This window comes from Canis aureus, chromosome 23, assembly GCF_053574225.1.
Source record: "Canis aureus isolate CA01 chromosome 23, VMU_Caureus_v.1.0, whole genome shotgun sequence".
NCBI classification, from domain to species: Eukaryota; Metazoa; Chordata; class Mammalia; order Carnivora; family Canidae; genus Canis; species Canis aureus.
This window is the reverse complement of record NC_135633.1, coordinates 37,193,384-37,217,216: the sequence shown is the minus strand read 5'-3', so window position 1 is coordinate 37,217,216 and position 23,833 is coordinate 37,193,384. Positions and strand designations below refer to the sequence as shown.

Sequence of the window (23,833 nt, the reverse complement as noted above, 5' to 3'; positions counted from 1 at the left end):
TTTTTTTTTTTTTAGGTGTTTGCCTTTTTATTTGTGTCCTCAGATGATGGTAGGTGTGAGGGAGTTGTCTGGGACTTCTTTTATAAGGACACTAATCCCATTCATGAAGACCTAACCCAAAGGCCTCACCTCCAAATACCATTACACTGGGGATTTGTTTTCAACATAGGGATTTGGGGTGAAACCCAAATGTTCAGTCTACAGCAAAATTCATTGTAAAAAGAGAGAGAGAGGGGGAGGGAATGAAAGAGAAATACAAACTATATGTAGATGTCAGGTTCTAAATTTAACTCTTAAGGAAAAATCTGACTAAAATCAAGTTTACCTGATAGCAGCTTTTCTATTTAAGAAACAAAGTAGTTGGCTTGTGTTAAAGGCCATGCTTGGGATCCCTAGGTGGCACAGCGGTTTGGCGCCTGCCTTTGGCCCAGGGCGCGATCCTGAAGACCCAGGATCGAATCCCACGTCGGGCTCCCGGTGCATGGAGCCTGCTTCTCCCTCTGCCTGTGTCTCTGCCTCTCTCTCTCTCTCTGTGACTATCATAAATAAATAAAAATTTATTAAAAAAAAAAGGCCATGCTTTAAGAGAAATATATGACATGTTAGAATTACATGCATTTGAGGGAGATATCGACATTCAGGAGTAGAGAGAGATCCATACTACAGGAGGTACTCAGGAACTAGTATCACTTAGGAATTGGTACATTTCCATCTCTTGTATCATGATTGTCTCTGACCTGTGCTTATTTTTGCAATAGCCAAATCTCCTCACAGGTCCCTTCCTGTGTCTTTATTTCTCTCATTTACTGAGAGGATATTGGATAAATTGTTGATTGTGGGCGAGGCACCTGCAGTATATAGAAGATATAAAAGGAAAAATGAAAAGTAATGCTTGATTTCCTTCCCTAAGCCTACTCCCAATTTCAGTGATCAACACTGTCAAAATTTTACATACACACACACACACACAGACACAGCCCCTCTACCACAATTACATATAAATAAACCTACAAATATAGACTCATACTATACAAACTCTTTAGCAACCTTACTTTTATGTTTAACATTATAAATTGAACATCTTTTGATATAAGAATATGTACATGTACTTTATATTTTTCTAATAATTACATAATATTCTATGGTATAGGTAAACTGTAATCTTACAAATAAGTCTTGCATTAGTGGATATTATATACATCTATACATCTGTATCTATATCTATCTAGGATTAATTCCTGGGAATTGAAGTGGAATCAATACATCAAAGAGAATGTGCCTTTTAAAATACTTGATAGATTTAATACCTTTCACAAAGTTTTCACCATTAGTACTTGCTTTTCAATTTAAAAAGTTTTTCTAGTTTTTATGCTTTTGCCTAAATATGAAGGAGATGGAACATTTTAAATGTATTTTATGGTCTTTTTGTGAATTACCACTTTATGTTCTTTACTTATTTTTTCACTCAGTTTCACATATTTTCCTCGTGACTTAGGAAAAAAATATTTTAGAAAGACTTAGAAATATTTAAAATTTAGAAATACTTAGAAAGAATAGTATTTTTAGGAAATATTCCATTGAATATGTTGCATTGTTTTCCCATTTTGTCATTTGTCATTGTATATAATTTAGCCCAGCAGAAGCTTTATATTTTTATATAGTCACAGTTGTTTATTTTTTCTTATATGGCTTTGGATTTCTCCACTCCAATATTTATAGAAAACCAAATCTGTTTTCTTCTAATACGTTTGTGATTTCAATTTTTATGCTTAAATTTTTGATCTGTCTAGACTATTTTGATGATGGGGTTCATCTTGAATCTTCTCAATGACACTATGAATTAAGTATTATTTCCATTTTAGACATCTCTGTTTTATAAATGGTAAAAGAGAGGATCTGACATGCAAGTTATTTTCCAGGACTCCTCACTCATGAGTACTGGAGCCTAAATTTATGATGTTGTCTCAAAAATATATAGCCAGTTGTCATTCCCTTCTATAATAACAAACGTTAGACTCTCAGCAGGTACATTGCCCTGTTGAACTCTTTGCCTAAAAATAGGGAATACTTTTTAGTGGGACACTGTCATTGTAGTTAGTGCTTTTCCTGCATCTATAAAATGAGATAATAAGTCAGCTATCCTAGTACAGTTAAGAAACGTAAGCAGCAAATCTACAGGTATGGCCCAGGTCTGTATTGGGATGCTGTGGGATGGATAAGTGTGGGTGGAAGTTTTAAGCAGATTGTTAAGTGTGAGAGCCTTCCTTTAGAATGTCCATACATTTACACTGTATCTGAAATCCTGTCAGAAGTCATCCCTGACTGCCTACATGTGTTTTTTCACCTATAACCTCACTTTTGTTTAATCTTTCCCTATGAACTGTTCTGAGATTTGTAACATTTCCCAGCACTTTCCTGTCTTTCCTGGGCCATCCAAATACCTCAGGGTCTATTTAAATAATTTTAAGAAAGCTATAAAGTTGCTCCCACCCCCATAATCCCTAATGAAAAAAAGACAACTAATATTACTTATTGACAAGTTGAAAAATGGGTTTTTAAAAATCTTCTGAGCCCCCCATGGAGAAACGCATTTGAAAATTCTTTATTTTCCTTGGCATTGAGTTGCTATGTTTGGGTTTGTTTATCCGGAAGTGCTGCAGGAAATGTGACCTGCTATGACCTCAGGAGAGGAAAGTGTTATGAACTGAATGTTTGATTCTGCACTTAAAGCCATTAATAAAAGTTGTGAAACCATGAGAGTTGGGCCTCCATGTTGATGTTTTAATGTCCTGGAAGTCTCTGGTTGTGTTGCAAGTGCTTACAATTTGTAATTACCTAGACTCGTATGACAGACGGAACTGGGAATCAAATTAAGTAGCTGCCTTCTCTTACGATGCTAGAAAATCTCCAGCTTAAGACAAGATTGCTTTTTTTCTTCCTAAAAAAAGGCACAAACAATGACAGCCCAAAATAGCTATTTAGTCAGAACTGACGACACTTTCTGAATGCTTGTCATTAAGAGAAATAGAAAATCCTGATTTTCTTCTTCCTTTAATTTCTCTCCCATAAATACCTTGCTTCCTACTGAAGCTGCCTCACCTCATTGCCCAGGAGAAATGCCCAGTGGCTCTGACAGTGCCTCAGCACCACTGCAGGCACCAGAGGGGAGGTGGGTTATGCAAAACATATTAAAGAAAAATCCTAAAAGTCACTGCAGCTTTTTCTACTGAGTTATGCTTATCTTCCCTGTTGCTGTAAGCTGATGGGGGAACGTCGTGGCAAAGACAGAACCACTCTTTTTCCTCCCACTATTTTTGCTGCAGTGAGAACTGTTCATTTCTGCTTGCATTTCGCCAGATAGCTTCAGAATTCTAGCTGAGAATTAGGGCTTTCTAAGGCTGGAAATAAGAGTTTAGAACCTTAAATTGGACTTTGTCCTTTTGGCTCAGTAAAAATTGAGTTAATTTGCAGCATCCGGTGCCTGACTGGAATGACAACAGACAGTAGGATCTGACGATGTTTTTGAATTAAGTTTTTTTTCCCCTTATGGATTCATGGGGGCAGAAGCTTTTATTTTTCTCTCTTGCTCTTTCCCTTCCAGAGCCAGCTGAATGTGTTACATTCAGCAGCAGTAGCTACTGAATCTATACTTATGTTATCCCCTGGAATCTTCTATCTTCGCTTCGATCCCTTCCTCTATTATTGATTGTCATTTACCAATAAAGCTTAGTTTTGGGGGAAAAATAGATGCAGTGTTTTGCTAGCAAGCCTGGCAACTTTAGATACCCCTGGAAGATGTAACAGATATTACAGGACAGGGAAGTAATAAGAGAAGGTGGTATTTCTCAAGCATGTAACCACAGATCACCCTAGGGGAACCCAAATTACATTTTAGGGACTTTGGGAGACAGTGATCCTTTGGTCTTGGTACTATTCTACACGAAAAAGCAGAATGAGATGTACTTGCAGTGATTTGTACTATTTGCCAAACAGGGTGCTGCATCAGAATAGCCTGGAATCTAGTGCAGAGCCCATATTAAACCTCCAAAGGGAAAGGGGTTTCCTCTTCATTTAGAGTCTGCCCGGTGCAGTCCCATTGTAAAGTATCTAATAGGATGATACCAGGGCTCTCCAGAAATATAAGTAACTCATTGGTTAAATTTCATTCTTCACCTTTCCCCCCCCTCCTTCCTGAGTGAGCTCATTCCCCCCTCCCGTTTTTTTTTTTTTTTTTTTTTTTAAACCCAGTGATTTAAAATGCTAGAAGGAAAAGCAACTGAAGTCTTAACTTTCAGATGCTGAATTCTCAGCTAATTGAAATTACTGGGCACAATGCTATATATAGCCAATGAAGAGATTTTGAGCTCTCACTCAGTGCCTTCAAGACATGTCGTTTTGTAGTCAGAGAAAACAGAGATCAATGCATTTTCAAACTGACAGAGGGAACGGATGCTCCTTAGTAGCACATGCCCAGGATCGTGTGTGTGGGGCTTGCGCTGTGCTGAGAAGCTGAATACCGGTCCATATGCTCCTTATTTACTGCAATGTTCTTTGCATGTTACTGTGCACTCCGGACTAACGTGAAGGTAAGAGGAGGCGAGCCGGCAACTGGGCACAATATACATGTTAAACCAGCTGCAGAAAATGTCTACCTTGTGTAGCTCCAGGACTTTTCGGATTGCTGGCTGAGCAAGCAGATTATTACAGGTGGTTGCAGGGCTTTGTTTTATTGTTGCCGAGCAGCCTCGCTGGGGGAGCATGTTGGAACGCTGCTGTGAAGTGACCTTCAGGTTTAACTATTTGTAATTCATGCTCACGCTCACACTTGGGGGGTGGAGTTGGGGGAGGAAAAGATGAAAAATTATTTAGGTAGGCCAGAACCAAGAAATCAGAAAAGGTAAAAAACTATGCAGCATGCTTTAGATTAGGATTTAAAGTCTTTCTTTTAAAAAGTGCTGTGAGCTGCCTGTGCTCATGCAGCTTAATTGATTAAGAGCTGGGGATTAAATTAGGTGTCTATAATGGCATTAGAATATGATCTGTGGGATATCTGACCATCTCGTTCATATAAACAAATTATTATCATTGGAAGTTGGTGATATTGATTGTACAAATCCTCTGCCCTGGGTGGGCTGGCTGCTTAGGCTGCGTGGGCGCCGCTGCCCCAGTGTCACCCCGCTGACATTCGCTCGCTGTAGCTAATGAGCCTCCAAAGTTGAGCCTAAGTTTGGGAGATTTACCCCTTGACGGGAAGGACGGCGTTATTGTTGGAGAGGTTTTCTGACACTGTTCATTCAGCACTGAGCCAGACAAACAGGCCAGCTGTGGAATTCCAGTTGCATAATTTAAGTGAATCACATCCTCTGTTAGTTAGCTTTTTGAACTTGTATACCTTACTGAAGGAAGTCCAAAAGGGAGGTGATTGCCTTTCAGAAAAAAAAAAAAATAATAATAATAAATAAAGGCAGTTAAGACTTAAATACCTAAAATAAGAACCTTTAAAAAAATGTCAATGTAAAGTGTTTCCCCCTTTTATTTTACTGGAGGAGTATTTTAATATGTCTGGGCATTAAAGTTTTGTTTTCTGTGCTTACAAGTTTTTTAAAGAGCTCCCTGCTGCTCATTCTTTTGTAAGCCTTTTTGTTTTCGATTTGATTTTCAAACAGGTAGTATTTATGTTTTGATGACCAGTTCTTTTACAACTACAGCCTGACAGCATTCTGTGGATCATTTTGCAGAGTTCTACAGAATTTAGTTTTTACTACTTTTAAGATTAAGTTCAGCAATCAATTTTTTCCCATACATATGATGGATATAGTAAATAAGATGAAAAGAGATATTTAAAAACCTAGAGTGTGCCCAAATGTCAGCTTGGATTTCTCCATCACCATCTCCTATTCCTAATTGTGGGGTTTAGCATACATTGTTCTGTAAGCTCAATGAATTGTAAATGTTTTCTCTCCTCATTTTTTTTTGAAGGAGAAAGGCAGTGTTTTTTTTTTTTTTTTCAGAGAAATCTCCATACATAATTTTAGATTAAGAGATAACAATTGTTTTGATAGTCCATTGTCATATTTCAGAAGTGCAGGAAAACCTAAGTCCAAAGTTCCTTTAATATGGGTTTTGGGAAATCCCTTTTTTCTTTTTTTAAACTCTTGACTACTATCAGTGTGGTCTTGATGGATTGAGCTGTAATTTTTTCTCGCTTAGACTAATAAGCAAAGAAATGAAAAGACTTTCACCAACAGTATCTTAATTCAGATGACTTTTGGATAATTAATCCTTAGTACTTTGGCTAGTCTGTACTGAGATACAAATGCTTCAATAGGAGCTCAGAACATGCACATTACCACATACAACACATATAACCTTGCTCTGAGTTGTTTGACTTCAATTTTACATACGTTTAAGCCCTTTGAATAATTATTTCTTGCACTTTCTTGCATTGTTTTCTCTTAGGGTTATCTTTTCCTTCTGAGACAGCAAGATTTTCTAAAAGAGTTTACATTTCACCTGTTGTCTAATATTTTATCAAGTTGGCACAATAAAGTCTTATCTGATAATTTTATTTTTAATATTTGTTTTATTTCATATTAAATTTTAAAATATTTGATTTTATTTCCGTTGTGCCTAGAATTTCTTACTTGCTTGGTTCTGGCAAAGTCTTTTACATAGCATATAGCTTCTTATGCTTCCATGATTGAAGATTACTGGTGTTAGAGTGATTGAAAACTTTTAAGGTGGTTAAGTTTCAGAAAATAGAAACATCTCTTATTTATTTTTTTTCTGCACAGAAAAAGCCATAAATGTCACAATCTTTGTTATACAATGATTGTTTTGTTAATTGGACATTTATAATATAGTACAGTCAAAAGAATTTTTTGAGAGTGGAATATTTTATTATATTTCATGTATATTTTTGTGTAACATGGGCATTAAACCTGTGCTCTATATCTAGTACATATGCACTATATATGTATATATATAGTACACACACTGTAGACACACACAAAATTTACATCTCTCAGAATGTGACTCATGGGTCACCATTTATTCATTCATCTATCAAAAATTTTTGAAGGACAACTGTGATTTATGCACCATGCTAGAGCCTGGGAAACCAAGACCAATAGATAATAGTCCTTGATTTCAAGAAGTTTCTTGTCTTGGAAAGGCCACAGACATAGAAACAAGTAAGTGGTTTGAAATATTATGGGACTAGTAATGAAAGTCCATTCAGGGCATTGTAGGGACAAAACAAAAACAGAACAGTGGTCAGTTTTACATGGACTGGTCAAGAAAGGTTTCACTGTGAAGTCACCTCTGAGTTGAATCTTGACAGCTAATGGAATTTTTGCCAGGCAGCCTGGAGTGAGGCAGGCAGGCCAGGTAGAGAAAATAAGAAAAACATGGTACTAAGAAGCAGAGCACTTTGGAGAGCTGCAAATAGTTTGAAATGGATGGAGCCTGGGGTCTTGCAAGGCTGAACAGTGAATTAACAGGGCAAAACAAATAAATGGAAGCTGAGGCCAGTGCTGTGAGAATTGACTGAGTGATCACCGCAATCTCACTCTAGAAATTGTGTTACTTTGCCACCTATTTCTGGACAGAGAGGTTTCTAAAGAAGGAAAAGAAATGAAAACTTCTAAACAAAGGATATTATTTATATTCTGTGGGGTTTTTATTGTTATTGTTGTTAGCTCAAAGTTTGAGTTTGATAAACAGTCATATCATATTGGCTTAGATTTACCTTTTAATTTTTAAAGAATGTGATTAACTTAATCTGAGACTGCTCGCACAAAAGGGGCAATGTAATCATTATAAAGATGTATAATAACTCATCTCAGATTGCTTATGTTGTACAAAAAGTATCTCTTTGATAGGAAAACATTTAAGAAGTTTGTTGTACGAGATGTCCATATCATCTTGTCCTTAGAAATGACTCCATTTTTCAAAGTAATGGTATTGATAACTTGCAACCAGATGATACCTTTCACTTTTCTAAATAACTTTATGTTCCTCATCTCATTATTGCCCTCTTTCATCCCGCTGCTATAAACATGCCCATATACACTTATAGACCCACAATCTCTGAAATACAAATGGCAAGTACTACACCCATTTCACAGATAAGAAAATTAAGATAAAGGATATGGCCAGTTTCTCTGATCCATAGTGTGTCAGAAGCAGACCTAATGTAAGGCTCAGATCTCTTGACCTAGTTTACTGCTTTATTTTCATTCTAGTATATCCTGCTGCCTACCTCATAGATTTTAGAATTCTCTTTTATTTTTGATATTCCTTAATAGTAAATATAAGAACTTTTTAGAAAAAGAGTATAGCAAAATGATTTTAAAGCCTAGGCTTTTGGGATTCTGAAAAAAACTACATTTGGGTCTATCTTTTCCACTGATTGCATGGAAAATATTTTGCGCAAAAATTTTTGATTTACCTGAAGTTCAATAAAATAATATAATAGTAAGAATTATGTGAGATAAGGCACATAAGAACTGTAAAAAAAATCTTAGAATATAGTAAGTACTCAATCAATTCAACACATAACTGGTTAAAATTGAGGCCATCAGATAGGGGAAAGACTTCAGACTTGCTTTCAGTAAAAATCATGTTAAGATATTCTAGGAATCGAGCCCAGTTAAAAGAAATTTATAATTAATGAGAAACATATTCAGATATAATATCCTTCTCCCACCACTATCACCATCACTACCACACAGGCACATATATTAGCATATAAACTCCACAAAAACCAGGATTTCTGATTATTTTTTCAAGTCTCTATATCATCAGCATCAAGAAGAATGCTAAGTACATAGTAGGTGCTGAGTAAATATTTGTTGGATGATTGCATTAGCTGAGTACCAGATTTCTCTTTATTACTCAGCTTTTCCCCATATTTATTTATCTTAATGCTTTTTAAGTTATTTTGAGAGAGAAAAACAAAACCATAGACTTTAAAGTTATATATGGTTTGGGGATTAAATACTGGGTTTGGCAATCACCAACCACTTGTGCTCAGTCACTCTTACAGATCTGTACAGCCAGGTCGTATAGCAAGGTTGGAGAGAATCAATAACTCAAACTAAAACAATTTATTGGATGCCAAACTACAACTCAGACCTTCATCATGCTCATTTCTACCAGGTTTATTCAATGAAGTCATTCTTTTCTAAACACTGCACCCTTTTCTGCCTCTGAGCATTTGCTAGAATTGTTTCCGGCAATGGGAATCCCTTCTCTGTGTGGTTTGGCTTGTCTAAATTCTATTCTCCCAAGGTGTCTATCTTACAAGAAGCTGATGCAGCCACAAAGCCCCCTTACTTTATCCCTCTTTTGACTTAATGAGTGCAATTTTTACATCATTTGTGGCAATAAATCTTACATTGCCTTATGCCATCACTTTGTCATCATTATCTTACATTGCTAGGTAATTTTGATTATGTTTGGGTATTGCCCTCATTGCATCTGTATTTTAAGCATTTGAGGACAAGAGCAATTTACTATTTTGTTCATTTTTGTCCCTTGTCGTTTATATGTTAGGAATTAAAAAAATGATGGATATATTGGTTGAAAGGGAAACTTGCAGAAACTCTACCTCCTTATGCTACTGATGCCTACTCTTCAGCTAGATTTCATGATACATCCCACATATTGATGCTTTTAATAAATACATTATTTTGTTGTAGGCAGGGCCTGGAGTCATGAATCAGAAAGTGTGGACAGTTTGTGTAACACCTATGGCTCATCCAAAACAGGAGTGGTCCCTCTCAGGGTTTCAGTTAATTATCTCTTTTAGGAGGCCAATAATATATTAGTCCCTCACTGGGCCCTTATATCATGGCCTCCAAATGGTGTGCACCTGCTTGGTATGTTGGGTTTATAATACCTAAACCTACTCAATATATTGGGTTTATAATTTCTAATGAAGCTCTTCAATGCAAAACTTTAAACCATAATACAAGGAATTAATTGATAAAGAATAAAACAGCATAGCAAACAATAGCAATGATAGCTATAATTTGTTGAGCTCTTAGTATAAGCCCTGGACTACACCAATAACTTGGCACATATTCTTTCAAAATGCTTTCCAGTGACATATGATGTAAGAATTATCATAATCACTATTTTATAAATGAGGGAACAAAAATAATTCGCCTGATGTCACACAAATATTAAGTGCCCATGAAGCTAGCTCTTAAATCAGGTCTGTTTTACTGTAAACCTTTAAAAACTTTCCTAAATAGGCAATATACATGTATGATCTATAACTACTATAACACAGACACTTCAATTTTTTTTAATAAGGTAAGGGATTAACTAAATAATAAAATTATGTTTGTTTTACATAATATGACCTTGCCATTCCTTTTCTTGCTTCTTTCTAGTAAATGATGGTTAGAGTCAGAGCATGAGTCTGTTCTGATACTACATTCATTCAGTCACCAAATATTTAATGAGCATCTATTATGTGTCAGGCAGTGACCTAGTTGCTAAAAATACAGGGTGGAATAAAACAGACAATAATCAGACAATAATCCTTATCCTTATAGAATTTAAATGCTAATAAGGTAGACAGACAGTAAAAGAGACAATGAAGTAAAATGCATAGTGTAGGGGTGCCTAGGTAGCTTAGTCGGTTAAGTGTCCAGCTCTTGGTTTTGGTTCAGGTCACGATCTCATGGGTAATGAGATTGAGTCCTGCATCAGGCTCCACATTCAGCATGGAGTCTGCTTAAATTTCCTTCTCCCTTGCCCTCTGCCTTTCCCCCTACTCATGCATGCTTGTTCTTTCTCAAAATAAATTAAAAAAATAAAAATTTAAAAAAATGCATAGTGAATAATGGCAAATGCTAAAAAGAAAAAAGTAAAACATGAAAAGAAGATCAGAAATATGAATGTGGAAAGGGTTTGAGGTTACAGTTTTAGGTAAAGTGATTAGTGAGAGTCTCACTAGGATGGTGACTTTTGGTAAACACCCAAAGGATGTGAAGGGATTAACTATATAGGATATGGTAGCAGAAAGTGCAAAGGCCCTGAAGTGGGAGCCTGCCCAGGCTTTGAAGGAGTGTCTAAGAAACCAGTATGCCTGACAAGAGAAAGAGCAAAAGTATGTCAAAGTGAGTATATCACGTAGGGCTTTGTAAGTTAGACTTTTTCCTCTCAGTGAAATGGGAAGCCAGCAGAGGTTTTAGGAGAGGAGGCATTGGATTTGACCAATGTTTTCACAAGGCTATTCAGGTTGCTGTGTTGAAAAGAGACTAAGAGGACAAGGGCCAGAGCAGAGAAACTAGTTAGAAGGTCCTGTAGTAATCCAGGTAAGGAACATCAATAGCTTGGATCAGGTTGGTACCAGTGAGACTAGAGACAAGTTGTCTAGATCTGTATATAATTTTATTTTGGATATTTATCTTTGTTTTTCCTGCCCTCTTACTGAAATGTCCTCAGCTTTGGGGTACTGGTTTTCAGCTCTTCTGTACTTAACCAGTATTAATTAGAGAAAAATGCTTTACTATATGGTTCCTATTGCAGTTTTACAGCTTTCAAATCTTCTGAACATTTTGAAGGGTAGTCACTTAAGATTTATGTCATACATGTACATTCAAGACTTCATTTTATTTTTGGTTTCAGATCTGATCTTCAGGGGACTGCCCTAGTTCTGCAATGAATCTACTTGAGGGCAGGAACCATGTCTTATTAGCATTTATATCCCTATTGCTTTGCATGTGGGAGATGATCAATAAATGCTTGCTAAATGAGTGATTGAATGAATGGTAGTCACTTAAAAAGTAGGACATAATTTAGAGTGCATCTTTGGATTAGGCATGGTACCACCAAATAAGAATACATACACAACAAGGAGAATTGATTTTGCTTTCGACAAATTTCCTGTCTAATGGCAAATAATTGCCTCTTTTATGACAGTATTTCTCCAACACCAGAACCTCTAGGATAGCAGCAGGAATCTGGAAATCATGCTAGGTAGTTCTTATTGTAAGACAAATTTAGAAAACACTATTTTATGGCTTATGTTTGGAATTAAAGCAGAGTCAACAAGTTTGCTGAGAAATTATGTGTTAATATTTGCATAAGTAATATATATTTTTATTTTTATTATATTTTATATAATATTTTATATATAAATAAAATGTATTTATTTTATTTTAATATATTTAAATGTATATTATAAAAATATATAGAATATATAAATATTTTATATATTTATATATAAATACTATATATAATATATAATATTTTATATAATATTATATTTTTATTATTTTTTATTTATATATATATATCCAGTTTTTCAAACTTTTTGGACTGCAGCCTATAGTAGAAATATAAATTAAAAATTGCAACTCAGTATGTATAAGTTTCACAAAGCAATATTTAACTTTCCCCAAAGCTATGCATTCTGACATTTTCTATTCTATTTTTACTTCTTAAAATTTTGTTTCTTTTTTATAATTTTGGTAAGGATTTTCTAGATGTACTATAATCAGAAAAATGGTTGAGGAATTACAATTCATACTGACCCATTTAAAACCGATTCCTTCATTTACCTTTATTAATGAGTTTGGATGAGTATAGAACAAGTTATAACTCACAATTTGAAAGATGCTACTGCATGTTCCCTGCTTTAAGGAACATACAACCTCAATTAGGAATATGCATCTGGGAGATGATGAATTACATTAGTTGACAAACATCACTAGGTTAACGTGTGAAAGCCTTGCACTGAACACAGGTGAGGTGCCTGGTCCATTTATACTCATTTATACTCATTGAGAATTCAAGGTTCAGCACTTAGTTCTGTGGCCTTGGCTCTGGCCTTGGAGACTTAGCCTGTCCATCAACATACCTCAGTAAGCCCAACAGCAATAGCTAATGTTTATGGAGTATTAGTGATGTGTTGGCAGGCACTGTTCAAAGTGCTTCACTCATTCAAGCTTCACAATAACTCAAAGAGGTTTTTTTTATTAAACCCATTTTACAGGTGAAGGGACTGAGTTGCAGAGATTTAGCTGTCCAGGGCCTCACAGCAAGTAACTGGTACAAGGTTAAATGCCAGACACAGGAAGCAATGCTCAGGATAGGGCAGTGCCCAGAAGGAGACTTCCTTTACTCTAGATCCTCGCTCTGGTCCTGAGAGCTCTGGCTTCTGATTTTCTTCACCAGAAGGGCACCCTTACATATCTTTAATTTCCAGGACTCTGTTGGGCTAATCTCTGGGCTGTCAATTTAGATCAGATCCCCGTTCCCCCTGATTTGGATGTGCCATAGTTTCTTCCATTAGCTAGTGGCCAGAAGAATTCCCACGGGCCTGGTAACCTATACCCTCCCATGATTCTAGGGATGCTGACACTTAAGAGACATTCATAATCAATTGAAGCATGGACACCCTTTGAAAGAGGCCAGTTTGCTCAACTCTGCTCTTGTTATTTGAGTAGTAAATAGGGTAATAAAACTCTCCAGGATGAATTGATATTGCTAGGATAACCTAGCTCTTGAGAATCGAAAAGAGAAAGATGAACAATAAAACAAAGAGACATTTGACCCTGGGAAGGTCTGGCCCTAAATATTTCCCAAATGTAAACTAGACTTTTTTGTTGTTGTTGTTTAGACTCCTAAACGACTTTGACACTTTCAATAGAGGCAGAATTTAATTGAAAGAAGCTGAGGGAATGTCTTCAAAATAAAAGTTAGATGAATAGGAGACAAATTTTGAGTCATGTTTTATTTATTTATTATATTATATTGAGTGTACTTATATTTACATATTCTTGAAAAAGGTATATATAGATTTATTTGTTTGTTTTTTAAGATTGTACCTAGATTTGAAAAGGAAAGTGAGACCACGGGGTATATAGTGAACCTAGGATGGAGGGATTTGGGTAGATTTCTGGAGAAGATCCCTGAATCTTGCTGGAGTAACTAAAGGAGCCCTTTGCATTTATGTTGGATATTTAGTCAATTTATTTTATTTTTTTTTAATTTTTATTTATTTATGATAGTTACAGAGAGAAAGAGAGGCAGAGACACAGGCAGAGGGAGAAGCAGGCTCCATGCACCGGGAGCCCGATGTGGGATTCGATCCCGGGTCTCCAGGATCGCGCCCTGGGCCAAAGGCAGGCGCCAAACCGCTGCGCCACCCAGGGATCCCAATTTATTTATAATCTGTACTCTTTCAAACTGTTTAGGAAAAGTAAATATAGAAATTAGTTTTAAATGGGTCAATATGAATTGTATCTAAACTGTTTTATGATTATAAAAGCAATATATGCTCATTATAGAAAATATGTAAAGTCCAAAGAAGGAGGAAAATTTATACATGCTCATAATCTTGCCATGCATATATAAAATGTATGTATTCTTTTCATTTTTAAAATATGTGTGTATGTGTGTATATATGAATGTATATGTGTTATGTGTGTAACATACGTAAGATCAAAATGTATTATTTATACACAGTGTCTTCATCTAATACCATACCATAAGAACATTCTCACATCATTAATAATCCTTCATAAGCGACTTTTTTTAATGGCTACATACCGGGAAAACTTTTTGAAAAGTAAATAAATAAAGGTAGGCAGGAACAGATAGCATTGTTTTTCTCAGACCATTACTTTTCAGCAGAGGATAGAAAGCTTTCAAGTATAACCTTGAAATAGCTTTGAAATGAGATGCAGTTTGGGAAAAAATATACGGTGAATCTGAGTTTCAAAAGAATCGTTGCCATTGTACATCAAACAGGGAAAATATGTATACTTAATGCAGATATGTTCCTTTAGCTAGTCTCCTAACACTGTCTCTACACTCACCGTACCAAATAATTGCTTTGAGCTGTGTGTGTGTGTGTGATTATTTTAAACAGAAGTCAACTAGACAACTTCCTTAATATCACTATTCTCCTAGGCTTTTAGAGCAAAAACACAGAAATCATTTTTAACTCTCCAGGCCCCATAGAAATCTAATCAGTCCACCAATCCTGTAGAGTCTACCTCTGAGTGATTTCTCCTACCTCTTGTCTCTTTCTATCTCTTTCTTCCTCAATGGAGGCTCTCATTACCTCTCAGTGTATTACCACAGGCACATCCTGACTAGCTTCCCTATTCTCTCTCTGTTTCCCCTTCAAATTTATCCTCCCTACAGTGACACCAAACCTATTTTCTAAAACACAGATAAGAACTTGCTATCCATTTGTTCACGAACTTTCTGTGTTTCCCACTGCCATAAAAATTCTTCATCTTTATGGTATGACTTCAACCTTCTTTTCATCATTACCTCTGCTAGAGTGCACTTACATGCAACATACACAGCCAGAAACTGGTCCGACCATGTATCCATCTACTGCCTGTGCCATAGCAGAGATGTAGAAAAAATGGATGTTTGGTAGAAAACCTAAGTTTGAAATCCATCATCTCCACTTACAAAATAGTCTGCAATACTTTTGGGTGAGTAAATCAGTTTTTCTGATGTTTAATTTGTGGTCTAATCAAAATGATAATGATATCATCAACCTAATAGCATGAGCATCACTTTGGACAAATAAATGCTGAGCAGTATGAAGGATCCATTCAGGGCATGTTGAATATTTCAAGAAAGCCAGTGCCAATGGAAGCAGTAAAGAGGGTCAACTTTAAACTTGGTAGTTTTGTGAACTTTGTGAACTTGTGACAGTTCCCTACAGTCTATTTTGAATCCAGTGGACATGGGCTAGGACAAAATTCCCCTCTACAATTCCTCTCTACAAACTCCTCACTCCATGAGATAGTGACTGTAAGCAATGTTTAGTCAAGAGTTGAGAAGGTGAGAACAATGACCCAACAATCTGCAGTTATACATCTCCCAGCCAAGATCTCTATGTAAGATACAATCTCAATCAGCTAAGTAAAAAACCCTCAAAATTTCTTGGAAAACCAACCACAAAATTTACATAATTGTTTCAAGATATCTCTAATCTTGAAAAGATTTTAATGAGGGGGATCTCTGGGTTTGGCCCAGGGCGCGATCCTGGAGACCCGGGATCGAGTCCCGAGTCAGGCTCCTGGCATGGAGCCTGCTTCTCCTTCTGCCTGTGTGTCTCTGCCTCTCTCTCTCTCTCTCTCTCTCTCTCTATGTCTATCATGAATAAATAAAAAATAAAATTTAAAAAAATATTTAAAAAAAGAAAAGATTTTAATGAATTATAGAACAATGAAGGAAAATAAACTTTTTTAATTAATATTTTTGTTATGCAATAATTATACATATTTGGTAATGTGTGTATTTGTATTTTATTTATTTTATTGTATAATTTTTATTGGAGTTCGACTTGCCAACATATGTATAACACCAAGTGCTCATCCCATCAAGTGCCCCCCTCAGTGCCCATCACCCAGTCACCCTATCCCCCGGCCCACCTCCCCTTCCACCATCCCTTGTTTGTTTCCCAGAGTTAGGAGTCTCCCATGTTCGGTTACCCTCTCTGATATTTCCCACTCATTTTCTCTCCTTTCCTCTATAATCCCTTTCACTATTTTTTATATTCCCCAAATGAATGATTCCATATAATTGACTTACTTCACTCAAAATAATACCCTCCAGTTCTATCCACGTTGAAGCAAATGGTGGGTATTGGTCATTTCTAATGGCTGAGTAACATTCCATTGTATATATAGACCACAACTTCTTTATCCAATCATCTTTTGATGGAAACTGAGGCTCCTTCCACAGTTTGGCTATTGTGGACATTGCTGCTATAAACATTGGGGTGCAGGTGTCTTGGTTTTTCACTGCATCTGTATCTTTGAGGTAAATCCCCAGCAGTGCAATTGCTGGGTCGTAAGGTAGTTCTATTGTATTTGTATTTTAAAGAGAATTTGCTAAAGTATTTAACAAATTCACTTTTAGAATGTCAAAGAATCAAATTATTTTTGACTTGAGATTTTAAGATAAGAAATATAAAGAATCTTACCACTTGTACTGTAGTGGAATATACATAAAAAAAAAAGCCTAAAACTCTCCATATTTTAAGTTTTAATCTTCAGATATAAAATAATTATTTAAATGCTTAGGATAAAGTACAGTTTATCCTAAATTGAATTCAATTCAATTCAATCCTAAATTCAATCCTAAATTCTCAGATAAAGTATAGTTTAGGGAAAACTTTTAAAATAAATATATTAAATTTATAAATGCAGGTTAAAATATTTAAGGGGAATTTAATTGAGCCATAATAATTTCCTTAACAGTAAGTATAGAAATCTTGCTAGATTTATAAATAGAAGAGTAAATTACAAATTGAATTTAAGAAGTTAAGTACAAATCTAGACTTTTTAATTTATAACTTAAAAATTAAATATTAATTTTGCAAACCAAGAGAGCTCCAAATAATCTTTTCTGAACACAAAAGATGACTTGAAACATGCACATTGAACACTGTAGGGCTGTTTCAGGACATGAACAGAATAATGTCTATGAAAACATTTTGCAAATTCTAAAACATTGTAAAAAAAAATCTGTCATTATTTTTCCTTTTAATTGATTTTGCTCAGTCTGTTACTTTAGATTTGAAATGTATTCACCTTTTCTTTTCCCTTATAAGTTAACTGTCCAATCAGTCAAGACCCTGCCAGCTAGTATCTTCTCCCAGATATACTTTCCTATTCCTTCAATATTTTGTATTACTTTGTAGTACTGGTAGTGTAATACTTGTTAAGCTTTGTATTACTAGTGTAGCACTTTGTATTACCAGTGTAACATGTATAACCCTTATATTGGAGATGTTTACTCATATTTGTTTTCTCTACTAGAATGGAATTTCATGTCTTCTTCAGTTTATTTTTTGTAAGCAAACATTAATTGAATCTCCCTAATGTGCTACACACTGTATTGTTACAAGGAACAAAGCCATTAGTAAGAAAGGATATCTATGCCTGTGTTTAGTAGATAATGAATAGTTGAATTTAAGTTAATTTGAAATTAAAAAAATTCTGACTCACGAAAATAGTTCAGTAAAATTTTTTAGAAAAGCAGTGGATTGGTTAAAAAAATCAGTTAATGTAACTAGTAAATAAGAAAAATTCAAAATATATTAAAGAAAAATGGAGACTTCACCAGTGTAGTGAAAAGCATTCACTTTCCCTCTTAGGGCTAAAACATTGCTTTAGTTCAGTTAAACAAGTTAGAGGATAGTTTTGCAGAATGATAGGAGCAATAGAGGCTGAAGGTGGGTGGAGATCGGTGAGACAGAACTGTTTATCTGTAATGAGAATTACTCAGTCAAGACTGTCTGCCCATTCCTATTATGTAGACTCTGCTGCCCACCTCCCATTCCTCCCCTTCCTTCCAGTCCACCAGAATCAACAAGGCTGTTTTCCCTTTCTTTAGTCCAGCAGTCAATAACATTGATTTTCACAGCACTAGGTGAATCTCACCTCTTCCCTCATTATCCCCTCCTTTAGGGCTAAACAAAGCCAAGTTCCTGAGTGTGCACCACAGTCTGCAGAGCTTGTAAGACAGAAATGGCTAGAGGCAGAATGTAGGGCTTTGGCTGGATGGGAGGGACAGTTAGTGCCACAAAATCCCTCAGGAGCATCATGGGCAGAATATTTTTGACATAATCTTAAGTTAAGGGATAATATATCCTCCAGAGAAAAAGAGCACTTAAATTGTCTATCTTCTTCACTGCAGTTCAGTAGGCTGAGGGGGAAAAAGCCCTGAGGTCCTGTTTCCATGGGTAATTCATACTGAGCCTTATTCAAATAGACGGATACTACTACTGGAGGGAGGCCAGCTATTGGGGATGAGTCAAAAGGGCAGTGATACATAACAGGGCCATCGATGGCCAGTGTATTACAAAAGAAGAGAAGGAATTTACTCAATGAGTGCTTACTATGTGCTGGGAATTTCATAATCGTTATTTATTTTAACCCTTTTTACAACCCTGTCAGGTGTTACTATACCCCCTTTTAATAGATGTTAAAACTAAAACCTTGGGGGGCATGTTCCTGTGCTCAGAGTCACATGGCAAGGAGATCATAGAGCCAGTTTTCCTCAAATGCACCGTCCTGCCTTCCAGAACCACTGGCTTTTCTTCTTGAGAGTTCATGCAAAATCTTTAATAATTAGGAGTGGAAACATGACCCCTCTGTCTAGAGATGAAGGGGAAAGTGTTGAAATCAGTTTTGATTCAGTAATCTTATTGAGGGAGTGATAGATGGTTTTGTTGGGTAGCCAAGAGGAGAAGCAAACTGAGAGGAAACTCCAAGTACTGTTTAGGAAAGATTTAGCCCAAGCTTGTGAAGAGGTGCCTGGATGCAGGGTTTTTAAAGACCGGAAGAGGAATTTCAGGTTTCTAGACTATCTGGGCTATGATACTCTAGAGTTTTATGTGACCAATCAGTGTTAGCTTAACTAATACTACCTCTTAAATATTCCAGCCTTAGATTCGAATTTTTTTCCTTATCTATGTCTATTGCATAGGCATAGATTTTATTGTATGACTTATATGTGCTAATATTTACAAGCCTTTCAAAGTGTCTTATCTGAAAGGGAAACTGAGTCAATGGTAGAATCCTTGCTTCCGGGCAGCCCAGGTGGCTCAGCGGTTTAGCACCGCCTACAGCCCAGGGCGTGATCCTGGAGACCTAGGATCAAGTCCCACGTCAGGCTCCCTGCATGGAATCTGCCTCTATCTCTCTCTCTCTTGATTAAATCCTTGCTTCTTCAGTGATGCCCCCTTCTTACCCTTCCTGCTCCACAATGGGAAAGCTAATTCCTAGTCTTCATTTCTGCTGAGGTGTAGGTACGGGTGATGTTACTACTCTCAGAGAAAACACCTTATGAATCAAAGCCTTGACAATTGACACCAAATTCAACTATAACAATTAATTTCAAGGCTAAACCCTTATGTGGTGGGGAAATATGGATGTCCCTAGGGCTATCTATCAGTTTCTGAAGATACACCATAGAGCTGTGCTGTCTAGTAGAGTGGCTGGCTAGTCATGCGTAGCTATTATTAAGCGTTTGACATGTTGGAAGTCTGAATTGAGAGACATTAGAAGTGTAAAATTAATATTAGATTTTGAAGACTCAGTATGAGGAAAAAGTAAAGTGTCTCATTAATATTTTTTCTTGATTACATGTTAAAATTGTAATATTTTGGTTATATCAGGTTAATAAAAATAATCAAACCTATGTTTTTCTGTTATTTTTTAGTTTATTCAATATGTTAACTAGAAAATTTAAAAATACATATATGGCTGATATTTTGGTTCCTATTATATTCTTCTTGGACAATGGTGATCTAGAGGCCAAAGGCCAAGTTATTCTTCCCATGGATAACCTGATCCTTGATAAAAATATTTTGAAGGGGTTTTATGCAGTGTGGTTAGCAGCCTTTCTCCCTTTCCTGCTTTGAGGAGGGATGGGACTTCTTCCAGTCTGGTGGTTTTGAGATCTTAACACAGTAATTGAACGTTAGACTTCAAAGGAAACTTAGAGATTCTAAGTTTCAATTCTCAACTGAGGTTCAGAGAGGTTAAATGACTTGGACAGACAGTCCAGTGCTTTCCCCATTAGAACCCATGGCCATTATTCCTGATGAACTTAAATGTTTATGCCATCTTGGGAAAATACAAACCCTGTCATTTGGGTGTGGGCATGCTTTCTTGGAATAAAGCTTTCTACTCTGCCCTGTTCCAGTGTGGTTCCAGTGGAGAACTCCTGTTTCACCTACACAATTATATACTAGTTTGATCTCTTCAGTGAATCCTTCTGGCCTTAGGCAAAATGAATCATTTTCCACTTTTCCTGGGATTACACTGCCATGTTTTAACTTCAAACTCATCACGTGGTAGGGACTTAAGGCAAAGTTTCTGTTTTATGGGCCCAGCACTGAGTGCATGGTAGGCCTGTAGTAAATATTCATTAGATCGAACTGTTTTTTGAACATTTTCACAGACCGGTTTTACATCCAAATTCTTGTTATTCTATAGGTGACACTCCATAAAAATTGGGGAGAAAAAACCCTAACCTTCCTTTCTCTTTCTCCCTGTGTGTGTGTGTGTATGTATTGGTATGTATGTATCTTTAAATCACCCTATTTGCAAAATGCTGTCATGTGTTGGAAATGCCATTCCTTAACACTTATCTAAATCTCCAAGTTAGTCATATGTTGCATTTCCTCATCAAAGAGATCTTCTCTGTGTAAATGGAGTTGGACCTGTCAGTCAGAGGCGGAATGAGTAGGCCTGAAGAAGCCATGATTCAGACAATCTCATTTCCATGGTGTATGCCTTAAATGCCACATCTCCAGTCAGCAGTTAGTCTTCCATGAAAACAAAATTGAGCTTTGCATCCCCTTTGGGTTTTAAAAATGCACATTGAGGTTTGTGCTGAGAAGTACAAATGGGAAGCCATACCAGTGATGCCTTCTTTTTGGCCCTTTGGCTTTCTTAGGTGAGATTTAGAAATGACTTCATTTCCTTGGAAAATTGATTATAATTTTCCATAAATCATGTCTATTGATGCCTTTATTTTAACATTAAAAATATACAGTAGTTCAAAGAAAGAGGGAAAGAAGTTTTTTGTTTTGTTTTGTTTTCCATGTCTTGGGTTCAGTTTCTTTCTTTCTATGTAGGTATGCCAGGGTAAGAGACAGTCTGAAAATATGGAAATGCTGTTTCTACCCCTTTGACTTCATTCTTCCTATTTTGTTCTCACTGATGACAATGTTATTTTTTAGGCTGCAGAAGTAAAAGATCTGTACTTGTCTCAGTCCATCGTATTCGTGACTGCTGATTCATGAGATTTTAAACTCATATAATGGAGACTCATTTATTCATTATTCATTATTCAACTTTCATTCATTGGACATCAACTATGTTTTAGTCACAGAGGCAGGTGCATTAAGATATATATATATTCTGCGTATATATATATATATATATATATATATATATATATATATATGCTTTTTTGTTTAAATCCCAGTTTCAGAGCTGAGCTAACTAAAACTAAGAGACATTGGGATGCCTGGGTGGCTTAGTGGTTGAGCGTCTGCCTTCAGGTCATGATCCCGGAGTCCTGGGATCAAGTCTCGCATTGGTCTCCCCACATGGAGCCTGCTTCTCCCTCTGCCTATGTGTCTACTTCTCTCTCTGTGTCTCTCATGGATAAATCTTAAAAAACAAAAACAAAAACAAAAAAACCTAAGAGACATTAAGTGATATCCCCCAAAACACTGCTTATAAATATTAGATCAAGCACTTAAGATAAAGTCTTTATGCTCATTCTTTTATGCTCTTTCTTTACAATCTCTCTGTTTTCTTCCAAGCTTTTATTTAAATTCAAGTTAGTCAACCTATAGTGTAGTATTGATTTCAGGAGAATTTAGTGATTCATCACTTACTTATAACACCCAGTGCTCATCACAAGTACACACCTAAATACCCATCACCCATGTAGCCCACCTTGACCCACCTCCCTCCATCAACCCTCAGTTTGTTGTCTATTATTAAAAGTCTCTTATGGCTTGTTTTTCTCTCCAATCTCTTTCTATTATGCTATTCTGGCTCTTGGAATCCCCCCCCCCCACACACACACCCATCCATCAAATAGAAACTAGTAGGGTTGGGTTCTCTTATTAATGTTGTAGTGGAGCCTCAGAGGGTAAGAAGGACATGAAAACTAATGTATAGCCTTCCAGCTGCAACAGCGATGAACTACAATCCTGGTCCCACTATCTCTTGTTCTTATGCACCTAGTTAAGACAGCTGAGTCTATCATCAGCACAAACCTCTATGTCATCCTCAGCTCAAAACTGCTTACTTCTACCAAGGCTCACAACCCTCTAGGTCTGGGTGGAAAGACTCTCACTCAACTCCTCAGTGACTTGATCTGTCAATGTGTATAATTTTGGAGGATCAAGAAAGAGTCTGTTTCTTCTGTGACACTGTTTTGCAGTAGAAAATCCCATCAGCTGTCCACAATCCTTTTTCAAACATCTTGGTTTTTTGCTCCACCTCTACTATTGCTACTCTAATACAAGGTTCCTTTTCTTTCTTGCTGGGATTACTGTAATATATTCTTAACTCGGGCTTCCTCTATCTATTCTTGACCTACTCTAGACTTTTTTATAATGCAGCTAGAGAGATTTTTCAGATATGAATTTGATCACCTCACACACCTGCTTAAAATGTTGAAAATTCTTTCCCTTGCTCTAAATATGTTCTACAGCAGTTAGCTCCAGCCTGCCCATCTAGCTTCACTGTCCATGATACCTCCATTTCTCTGTGTGAGCCACACTCTCTTTAGTTCCTCAAAATATTAGATTTCCTTCCAGTATAGCCTTTGCTACATTCCCTCCCCAGAATGCCCCCCAACAGCCCTTCATCTATTTAAGTCCTACTCACTCTTCTGATCTCATCTCAAACCTCCATACTTCATGAAAGCCATGCCTGATTTACTACTGTAGATCTGGCCCCCAGTATAAACTCTTCTACCATCTGAACCCATGGTTAATGGTACTTACCACATTCTGCTAAAATATATGCATTTTTTGGGTTAATTACTGTTTCCCAACTAGCCTGAAAATTCCATGATTGTAGAAATCATAGCACTTAGTTTGCATTACATCTTCAGCCTTAAACACTATGCCCTACATTAAATATATATTACAAAATGAATGATTAAATGACCTTTGCACTGTGTCCCAAAAGTGGATAAAGCAGACTGATTCGGTATGAGTTCCCTGCCTTCTTACAACATTGGCCTTGAATCTGGAAAGGAGCTCTCATTTTGCTTTTTGTGGGTCTCAATTCTGGTG

At 36.4% G+C, this 23,833-nt stretch overlaps 1 protein-coding gene across 17 annotated transcripts in view; it reads left to right on the top strand.

Annotated features, from left to right (window-relative positions):
• DLG2 (discs large MAGUK scaffold protein 2) overlaps positions 1-23,833 on the top strand; it is a 1,979,996-nt gene that overhangs the window by 613,414 nt on the left and 1,342,749 nt on the right. For 2 of the 17 annotated variants that reach the window (XM_077867271.1, XM_077867270.1), the window contains exon 1: positions 4,250-4,586. The exons of the other annotated variants lie outside the window; for them this stretch is intronic. In XM_077867271.1, coding sequence (XP_077723397.1) covers positions 4,545-4,586 — 42 coding nt within the window. In that variant the 5' untranslated portion in view covers positions 4,250-4,544. Of the gene's footprint in view, positions 1-4,249; positions 4,587-23,833 lie in introns of those variants that run through there. 17 annotated transcript variants of the gene reach the window in all.